The following is a 10587-nucleotide window of genomic DNA, read 5'->3' on the forward strand; positions in this document are numbered from 1 at the left end:
TTCCACTCTGCCCATCTGACCGTCCTCTGGCTTCCCCCCAACCCACACTGTTAATCATTTTTCTGGCCAAGAGCCCACCTCTCAGGTTTAGACTGGAGCACCTCCTTCAGGACCCAGGGCCTCCTGCCAGCCTCGCCTCTACTCCCAAGTTTCATCCTCAACTTTTCTGCCCTGATTGACTAATTACAGCTCAGAGCCTGGAGTCAGACCTGTTTGCATCCGGCTCCACCACTTGCCCTGGGATCTTATGCAAGTCTTCTAATCTTTTGAACCTCGATTTCCTCAGCTTGCAAAACAGAGATAATAATACCCACCACGAAGGGTTGCGAAGATTCAATGAAGTAACATAAGAAAAACAAAGTCAAGCCCAATGCTGGGTTCATGATAGGGGCCCAGCTCATATTAGCTAAACTCTTAAAAATGCAAAATCTGCTTGGGACATTTCCTTTGGCTCCAACATCTAGGTTAAGGCTCTCTTTTTTACCATAGTTATCGCTATTGTTTTTCTTAAATAATTACCTAAAACCTACATGTGTTGTAATGAGCCCTTGTGTGGGCCAAGGGGATTAATCCTATTAATAGTAATCAGAATGATGGTGATGATGACAATAATAATTGCTCGCTACTATAACCCTTCAAGAAACACAAAGCTCTTAAGAGCGGGCTCTCTGATCATTCAAGATTGGGTTATGATCCTTTGTGATTTATGGTTCTCAATACTTGTCCTCTTAGGCCACTGCACTGATCCTGCAGTAGGGCCTGGTGGGGCTGTTCAGAGCCTATTAGAGAGCCCCAAGCTCCAGCACAAGAAGGAGGGAGCTGGGAGATGGGGGTAGTGGGGCAGAGTGGGATCACCTCCCCCAGCCTTAGGGAGCACTGCCACCAGAGTGTGGGTTAAAATGAAGCACAAGGAGTTAAGATTAAACAGCCAGAGCAATTCTTGGATATAAAGGTAGAACTAAAATCTGCTCCTCTCTGAGGGTTCCCCACGGCCAGCTCAGGGGCTCCAGCAGAAAAGGACGGACTTGAGAGCAGATATTTGGCAGGACTTACCGTCGGTGAGGATTTCCACATCCAGAGCCAGCAAGCTCCTCAGACACGTGAGGATCCAGGAAGGACTCTCACAAACGTGGGAGAGGCCAAGGAGGAAGCTGCAGCATTCAGGAAACCCGGGGTTTGACCCACTTTGGCTTCATATTTTATATTTTGTCCTTTGAGGGAGCAGCAGAGAGGGTTTGGTAGCCTACCTAGGTGGCTGAATATTATAAATTTTGTATTTTGAATTAAGTTCTTGCTTTCCACTCTTTCACTTAAGAGCTGTGTGACCTTAGAGAAGTTAGTCAACCCCTCTGAGCTCCATCTCATCTGATACTTCCTGTGAGGTTCAGGGTGTGTCAATTTCTCAGCACAGTGCAGAGTACCCTGAGGGTCTGCTCTGCGGGTGGGTTTATTGTTCTCTTCTGGCCAGATCCTAAAACTACCCTGAGGTCTCGAACCCTCCAGACCAGGAAACATCATCAGATACAGCCGGAGGCACCGCAGCCCTAGGAATTCTATCTGCTTCGTCCAAGGAACAGTCCTCCTTTGGAATCTCTCACCTCTGCACCCCCTATTTCCCCACCCATTTTCCTAAGATGAGGTAGGAGACATCCCAGTCATCTGGAGGTTAGACAAAGGAGGAACTTCCCAACGGAAAGAGCAGGAAAGGAAGGTGGGAGAGGAGTAGGGGCATCTGCTTCAGGGGAGGAAAGGAAGGAGAGAAGATTCCAGAGTATCAGCTATCAGTTTAGAGACAGATGGATGAGTGGGAAAACCTATTCACCCAGATTCAGAGTGGGCACGGACCTGCTCACAGCCCTGTCTGCCTTAATTTCCAGAGATGCTCTCTGCTGGGGCCAGATTGGGTACCCCTGGACACACCTGCCTCCAGCAGGCTGTAGGTTTGCCCACTGGCCCACCTGGAGCTGAGTGTTCCTTGGGAAAAGGAGAGCAAGAGACCCAGTGACCTCTTAGTGTGGGGGGAAGGAGGGCAGGGTTGGAATTCCTTGACTTTTTAATTTTATTTTATTGAAGTATAGTTGATTTACAATGTTGTGTTAATTGCTGCTGTACAGCAAAGTGATTCAGTTATACATATATATGCATTCTTTTTCCTATTCTTTTCCATTATGGTTTATCCCAGGATATTGAATATAGTTCCCTGTGCTGCACAGTAGGACCTTGTTCTTGGGATTCCTTGACTTTCCAACACCCACAGCTCCTTAATGCTGTTTCCCATGGATTCTTGCTACTCAAAGTACAGCCCATGTACCAGCAGCGCTGGCATCACCTAGGAGCTTGTTAGAAATGCAGAATCTTAGGTTCCACCAAGTCCCACTGAATTAGAATCTTGCATTTTAAAGAGATCCTCAGGTGACTCTTATGCACATTAGAGTTTGAGAAGCACTGCTACAGATGATTTGTTTCAAGTCTTAAGGCAGCACAGTATATGAGAAAGTGCCATGGATTAGGAGTGGAGGGTGGTACGACCATACACCATTGTCAAGTCGCTTTCCCTCTGCCCACCCCCATCCCACCCCCAAGCCAAACTGGGAACCAGCAAGATTCCATCTTCCTTGCCCACGGTTCATTAATTCAACAAGTATTTATAGAGCCCCTGTGAGTACAAGGCCCTGGGCTAGGATGGGTTCCGGGGAGCCAGCAGGGAAGAAGACAGCCAGGGTTCCTGACCACAGGGAGCTGACACTCTGAAGGGGAAGACAGATATTAAACACATAGTGACACCCTTGATAGATTCATCACCATTCATTGATTCTACCAACAGTCATTTCTTGAACATCCGCGACATGCCAGGCGCTCTGCTAGGCACTCGAGACTCCTCAGTGACTAAAACGCACAAAAATCCCTCCTCTTCTCAAATGTAAAATTGTTCTAAGCACTATAAAGGCGTGGGTTCGTGTATCTGCCAACTCCTCTCACTCAAGGTTTAGAAAGAGCCAACGATTAATTACGTTTTCGCTTGTCTCCTCCTGGGAAAAACCCCAATCCGGTTAAGCCCTGAGAAAAGGTCTCATTCTGTAAATCCCCCAGCGGCGGCAGGACCTGGGACCCTCTGCATTCCTCCCCATCTATAAAGCGGCTCAGCCTCAAGCCCCAAGCCCTGGGTCAGCCCCTGGCCAGTGAGGAGGTCCCCAGGGGAGGCTGGGCCCAGCCTGGCTAGAGGGGGGAGCTTCCTGCCTCAGACCCTGCTCGCCTGCCTCAGTCTCCCTTTCCTCCCCTAGTCTCTCCCCTCTTCTCTCTTTCCTTCCTCTTTCACCTCCTTCTCCCCTGCCTTCTTTCGCTTCCTCCTAAGAGGGGACCATCTCCCCGCAAGACCCAGACACAGCTGTTGCTCCCCCGGAGTGGACAATGCACTGCAGCTGCCTGGCTGAGGGCCACCCTGCCATCGCCTCCCGTAACTTCTGGATCTCAGGTGAGCCTCCGCCAGGTGTCCCAGCTGTGCTCCAGCAGTGCCCCAGAGGCCTCGGGAGCAGTGGGGCGGCTCTCACTGCCCTCTCCGCCCCAGGCCTGGCCTTCCCCGACTGGGCCTACAAAGCCGAGTCGTCCCCGGGCTCCCGGCAGATCCAGCTGTGGCACTTCATCCTGGAGCTGCTACAGAAGGAGGAGTTCCGCCATGTCATCGCCTGGCAGCAGGGAGAGTACGGGGAGTTTGTCATCAAGGATCCAGATGAGGTGGCCCGCCTCTGGGGCCGCAGGAAGTGCAAACCACAGATGAATTATGACAAGCTGAGCCGGGCCCTCAGGTGAGAGGGGGCAGCCAACGTGGCCAGACAGGGCAGAGTTCAAAGAAAAGAGCTGTGCTTTCTGGCACCCCTGGCAGATTCCCTCCCCTCCAAGGCTTGGGAAATGCTCTGGAGTATGGTAAGATGTCCAGTGGCTATCCAGGAACAGCTTGGGGTTTGCCTTGGCAGCCTGGGGACGGGGGATGTGGCTGCGTCTCTGACTGCATCCTCCCTGCCACTGGGCCAACCCTTTATTCTCAACCTTGGAATCTCCAGATATTACTACAATAAGAGGATCCTGCACAAGACCAAAGGCAAAAGGTTCACGTACAAGTTCAACTTCAGCAAGCTCATCGTAGTCAACTACCCTCTGTGGGAGTTGCAGGCACCGCCATCCCTCCACTTGCTGCTGGGGGCCCCTGCTCTGTTTCGACCAGCCCTGGTGCCCATGGGTGTACAGAGTGAGGTAGGCATGAAAGCTGGTCCTGTCCCCAGAGCTCCACCGGAACCTGCCTCTCTGTCCAGGAGGCCCCCAGCCCTCCTCTCTGCCTCAGGGGCCCATCAGCTTTCAACGTTCTTCTCCCCCTGCATCCTAGTCCCTGAGTGTCCCGGGGGTGGGGGTGATACTCTGAATCACCCCTACATATTTAACAATCCCTATAGTAGAGCACCTGCCTATGACAGAGGGCAACTCCTTCTGTGCCAGGATCACAGGGAAGGGGGTGGGTGGGGGTCTCAGGGGAGGGTCCAGGACATGTGGGCAGTGCTGACTTAACAACCATTATGAGAGTATTTCATTATTTTAATGACTGGTCATTAAAACAAACAATGTGTACTGGGGAATACATGCCAGGGAGGGCCCATTCAACCCCTGAGCCTGCTTTTCCTCCCTCCCCAGCTCCTGCATAGCATGCTGTTCACCCATCGGGCCATGGCAGAGCAGCTGGCTGGGCAGCGGACCCCTCAAGGACCACCAGAGGCCTCCGGGGACAAGAAGGGAAGCGGCAGCATTGTCCACCGTGAGTGCTCAGGACTGGGGAGGGCCCAGGGAATCTTAAGCAGAGGAGGGGAGGACCCTTTTGATTGAGCACATGGGTGAGAGGGCACGAGTCAAAGGATAAGTCATGTATTCATTCAACACACACTTATTGCTCACCAGTTATTTACTAAGTGTGGGGACCCAGAGATGAAAGATGGCTCTCAAGATGCTCGGAGGTCAGTAGGGAGCAGAGATGGGAGGATGGTCAGTGACCAGTGCTGAGGTTCAGGGAGGCACGAGGTGCTGTGGGAATGCAGATGAGTTGGGGCTTCCTGGAGGAGGCTACACCTGAGCAGGTGAAGAAGATGGAGAAAGATGCCCAGGCAGAGGGAACAGCATTTGTGAAATAAAAAGCTGCAAGTGAGTGTAGTAAATCTGAAGATCTGCTGGTAGCTTACATGGTGAGAGTTAAGGTACGTGACGGGAGTGGGGACGAGGAGGCGGGTGAGAGACGAGGCTGGCGAGGCGGACAGGCGTCTGGTCACGGAGGGCCTCAGAAGCCATGCTGAGGGGGGGCTTGGACTTGATCCTGTGGACAGGAGGGACCCAGAGGGAGAGGCACATCCAGATGTTCATTTTACAAAGACGACTTGGGTCGATGTAGAGTTTGGGGTGGAAGAGGCATACAACTGATGTTGGAGGCTTTGAAGATCATCTAGGCAGAGGACGATGGGGACAGAACCAAGGCAAGGGCCATGGGTGGAGAAAGAGGCCCAACTGAAGAGAGATTGGGAAGATAAAGTTCACCCATTCATTCCCTTATTCACTCACTTCTTCTTTCAACAGATAGCTCATGGGCTCCTGTTGAATGTGCCAGGCCCTGTCCTAGGGCCAGGGGTGCCAATGTGAGCAAGACTGCCTTTATAGAGCTTGTAGACAAGAGGGGGTTTGCGGACATTCAGTTAATAATCCAACAAGTAGATAAGAAATGATAATTGTGCTAACTGCTACAGGAAAGTTCAGGGTGCAGCCAGGAAGACTTCCTTGACAAAGTGACATTTGAGCTGAGACCCAAAATGTAAATCGGTGCCAGCTTAGTTCAGAGGCAGAGAGGAGAGCATGGCAAGCAGAGAGAATAAGGTGTGCAAAGGTCCTGGGGCAGGAAAGAGGAACCGGGAGGAAGCCAGTGTGACAGCACATGGTGATAGAGGGGGGACACGGCAAAAATGCAGGCAGAGGCCAGTTCTTCCAGGGCTGTAAGTTGGGAAGAGGCAAAGTCAGATTTTCTGTGAAAAAGATCACAGAGACACTTGACCAACACAAGGCTCTTCTGCAGAGGCCCGAGACCTATCCCTCCACCTCTGGCAATTTCATGGAACAAAGACCCATGGCCCTCACCCCACCCAAGTGCAGCTGAGAGCTCAGAGGTCCCACCTCCCAGAGAATGCAGGGCACCTGGCTCTGGGTCCTCATGAGCGCAGCCAAGGCTGTGGGCGTAGGGCGGCCCAAGACCTGCTAGGACTCGTAGGGCCACACGTCTGGCAGCCTGGAGCAAGACAGCACCTGAACACCTCTCTGTTCTTCCACCCACACCCACCCCTTCCCAGTTCTGGGAACGCCTTGGGCACAGAGCTGCTCTCTTTGGGAAACTATGAGGGGGGAAATCAAAAAATATTCCCTGGTGAGCCCCCGCTTGGCGTGAGGTATTTTGCACCTGCCGGCCCTCTGCGGGTACACAGGCCCTGCCTGTGCTTGGGTCCTGGGGCACACTAAGCAGCTTTAGGTCACTGGGAGTCTAGTCGCAGCCACATGCCCACTTCTGGATCGGGAGTCCAGAAGGGTATGCCAGCCCTTCACTCCACCTTCACTCACAGCATTTGGTGTCAAGAGAGGAAGCTGCTTCTGGGCAGAAAAGCGGCCAGCACTACTGAGCCAGGGGCAGAAGCTGCAGGACCCCACCCCTGGGAAGGGGCGGGGAGGGGTAGGAGGACTCTTAGAACCATCTTCTCCACATGCCTACTCAGCTGTGGGGCCCTGAGCGGGGGACACTGCCCCCAGGAGCCCCAGGGGACACAAACTTCCTGGGGGAAAACAGCAGTCTCCACATCATCTAAGGACCCAAGGAAAGGACAGTGACCTAGGAGAAGGTACACTCTGGCAGGGGTCTCCACGCTTTTCCTCATGAAGGATCATTTTTACTATTTTCCCCTTTCACAGATCCAACATCAGAAATATTGTTCCTACCAAATAAATTGGATGAATTAAGTAATAACTAAGTTGTTTTTCCAGTTTTTACAAACTATAGCCCTGCTGATGTCATCACCTTGGGTTGATACTTGCTAAGAAAAAATGTGGAACTGGAATTAGGTTTTTTGAACTATAGAAAGTGCTGTGAAGTTCTATATAATCATCCCCAGAGATCCCAGGCTAGGAGTCCCTATTGCAGGATCCTGGGGAAACAGGGCAGATTTGGAAGGAATGGAAGGAGGGAGGGCTTCTTGGAGGAGGAGAGCTATAGGCCAGAGCCAGCCAGAGAAGGGGAAGACTGGGGCTCACCCCACATGCTTGGCCTCACAGCTCAGCAGGCCCCATGATGCTGCTTGATCTTAGCTGGGAGCAGGGGTTTTATGGATGAAGGAACTGAGGACTGAGAATTTAAATGACAAACCCAGGGTCACACAACTAGATCTTTGCCCAGCTAGAATAGAACTAGAGTCCTTTGCTACAGGGACGAGGAGAGTGAAGCGTGGATCCACTGAGTTATGGCAAAGAATATCCTCATTCATTCATCCAACACATTTTTATTGAGCACTTAATACGCACCAGGCTGTGTTGGATCCCAGGATCCAGAATGAAACAGACACAGTTCCTGCCACCACAGTGTTGGGAACACAGATATTAAATAATCACACAAATGACTCCTGATTCTGAGCAACAGGGCCCTGGGGGAGAGTACCAGGAAGGATGAGGGGGGAGTCCAGGGGCTCTCACCTAGGCTGGGAAGGCTCAGAGGCTTCCCCAAGGAGATGACATTTACGATAAGGAAGCAAAGAAAAAAGGAAGGTGCACAGGTGGGGAGAGAAGGTTTCAAGCAGGAGCAAAAAGAAATGGGAAGTGGGCAGAGAAAGGAGACATCTCCAGCGGTGGGGACTCACTGACCCTTTCTCTCTCTCCCTCTCTCTCTCTAGGACTTGGCTCTGTCCCAGCCCCGTGCCGGCTCAGCCCTTGCTGCCATCTGGGGAGCCCCCAAGACGAGCCTCCCAGTTTTGCCTCCTTCACCCCTCCCCTGCCACCCCCTGTCCCCTCTGACTGGCCCCACCTCTCAGGGCCTCTTTTGCCCCCTGTCCCCGCAAGGCAGCACTTCCCAGGGTCTTCCATGCCAGACACCCTGCTCCCAGGACCCGCACGGGCCCCAGTGGCCCGGCATTTTCCAGGCCTTCCTCTGTTGGCCGGGCTGGCGCAGGGGGCTGGGGAGAGGCTCTGGCTCTCAAGCCTGAGGCCCGAGGGGCTGGAGGTAAAGCCTGATCCCACGATGGATCCCAGGCAGGGCTTCTCCTCAGAGAGGCAGGAACCCCACATTGTAGAGGAAAGTCCTGTGTCCCCCAGTATGGAGAACTTCAAAGCAGTGTGGCCCTTGGATCCTCCTTAATGGGGGAGGAAGATGTGAAGTGGGGGGGTGTCCCCCAAACTCCATCTCACCTCTTATCTACCTCCCTTCTGGCTTTGCTCCTTCCCCTGGCTGGAAACAGCTTTAAATTGTAAAACGATCTGAAGGAACGGAGTTGCACCCAAGGAGATGGGGGGCAGGGAAAAAGTGAATGTGGGGATGGGGAAAATTGAGGCAGAGTGCCCCCTCCCACCAAATTGCTAATCAGATTAAGGAGACATTCTTAATCTCAACTTTTTTTGAGGGAGAAAGAGTATAAGGTTTCCTTAGGATTCCATCATTTGAAAGACCCTATACCAGCCCACATGAGACGGGAAATTAAGGGTCTAAGTTGGGGAAGGGTCAGGAGTTGTTTTGTTCCCCGAGTCTCAGGGCAACTCCTTTCTTCGCTGTGGCCCTCGTCCCTCATCAGGCTAAGGTCTCCCCTCTGTCTCCTGCCCCTCCATGCAGCTCTCTCCGATCCCTCTGATGTCTGTGACCCTGGGAGCTCCTGTCCCCTCCTTTCCCCAAGACCCAAGCAAGTGGGGTCAGGAGGACCCCAGTATCAGCTCTGTGATACTCCACTGCAGACCATGAATAAAATGCCCTTGGCAAACCTCCCTCTTGGCTGACCAACCCCTGCTGTGTTCCTGCTGCCCTCTGACCTGGTGTGGAGTTAAACACCACCCAAGATTCCTGATGGGAAGTGGGGAGGGGGGTTTGGGAGGAGGAGTAGGAGCCAAGCAACAGTAGGAATCAAGCCAGCCACTCTCCTCCCTTCTGCTGCCATCACGTCCCAGAGAGAAAGGCTGAAGCTGTAGCCGGAGGAGCTGCCCTGGCCAGTGAGAAACGAGCCTCAAGGAAGGAACATAAGAGCAGAGCAGGGGTCTTCACAGAATGACCCCCAGATCCCTGCCATGGACCTCTGAGCAGAGTTTTAAGGGCTGGGGATGAAGGAGGGAGTGGGAAGGGGTCCCCCTCCCTCTGCACCCCAGGTCCTAAGAATGACAAAGGGGAGCCAACTGAAGCATCGGGTGGCTGGGGGAGGAGGGGACACATAGAGAGGGGTCTTTTGCTCAACCAAGGAAAGGCCAAAAGAGAAGAATGTTCCAGGAGCCAAGGCAATGGAACCATATTGCTCACCTATCTCTAGGCTGCCAATTACAGGTTTAGGGTTTGTCTCCACTTTCTTCCCATGATGGAGAGCAGAAACTAAGGAGGCACAGAGGGTCTCTTTGTCCATCATTTGTCCCTGGCCCTCATCCAAAGGGTAGGGGTGCATCCATCTCTCAGAGCTCCCTATTCATTCTGATACCCACTGCCTCTCAGTCCTTTGTGGCTCGCGCATGTTCTCACGGATGGACTGGGGAAGGAGAGACCCAGAGTAAGGCAGAGCTAAGCCCTCACCGCACAGAAAGGTTAAGATGAGCAAGGAACCCAGCTCCCAGGCTTCCAAGCGGGGCATAGGCCAGGAGAAAGGATCTGTGAGTGGGCTTCATCACAGCCTCCCTCCCTTACCCCAGATGCCAAAAAAAGGCGACCTCAGAGTGTCGCTCCCAGGAGATCCTAGGAGCTATAGTGAAAACTGCTTCTCACTTGCTCCCAAAGTCACAGGCCCATCCGCAGCCCTACAAGAAGGACGAACACCCAGCCTGGGGCTTTCCCATCATCCTGTCCAGTTTGGGGAGACAAAGGGCTAGTGTTGTCTGCTGTGGCACAAAGAACTGGATCACACTGTCATAGGGTTTGGGTCCTGTTCAGAGAGGCCAGCCCCGGGAACAGGGTCCCATAACAGGGACCCCCATGTGCCCTCTGCCTGACCCCCTCCTCCTCTTCAGAAGTTCGTGGTTGCTATGACCCCCACATTCCAGGCAATGAAAAATGCTTTGTGGTCACTTTTCTAAAATTTCTTTTTGGAGTAGGTGAACCCAGGAGACTGAAAGCTCAGCTTCAGAGGACATAAATTTCCAGGTGGTGCACTCTGCGTTTTAGACAACAGATTCAAGGAGAACAGAGTTTCTCAACCTCGGCACTACTGCCATTTTGGGCTGCAAAATTCTTAGCTGTGAGGAGCTAGCCTATGCATTCCAGGATGTTTAGTATATCCCTGGCCTCTAGATACGAGTAGCACCCTCCTCCAGCCTCCTCTTCTAGACCTGGTGAAATGTTCCCCCCAGGGG

At 52.7% G+C, this 10587-nt stretch overlaps 1 protein-coding gene across 2 annotated transcripts; it reads left to right on the forward strand.

Annotated features, from left to right (window-relative positions):
• The first annotated feature begins 3393 nt into the window (after positions 1-3393).
• On the forward strand, positions 3394-8410 carry ETV3L (ETS variant transcription factor 3 like). 2 transcript variants are annotated; one of them, XM_007110315.2, is made up of 5 exons: positions 3394-3472; positions 3566-3803; positions 4059-4248; positions 4681-4801; positions 7950-8410. In XM_007110315.2, exons 1-5 carry the CDS (start codon positions 3409-3411, stop codon positions 8408-8410), a joined length of 1074 nt encoding a protein of 357 aa, XP_007110377.1. In that variant the 5' UTR covers positions 3394-3408. The 2 variants fall into 2 exon arrangements, with proteins under 2 accessions (XP_007110377.1, XP_023971983.1); XM_024116215.1 differs by having other exon boundaries at positions 3409-3803.
• The last annotated feature ends 2177 nt before the right edge of the window (positions 8411-10587 follow it).

Source organism: Physeter macrocephalus, chromosome 4 (genome assembly GCF_002837175.3).
Source record: "Physeter macrocephalus isolate SW-GA chromosome 4, ASM283717v5, whole genome shotgun sequence".
NCBI lineage: Eukaryota > Metazoa > Chordata > Mammalia > Artiodactyla > Physeteridae > Physeter > Physeter macrocephalus.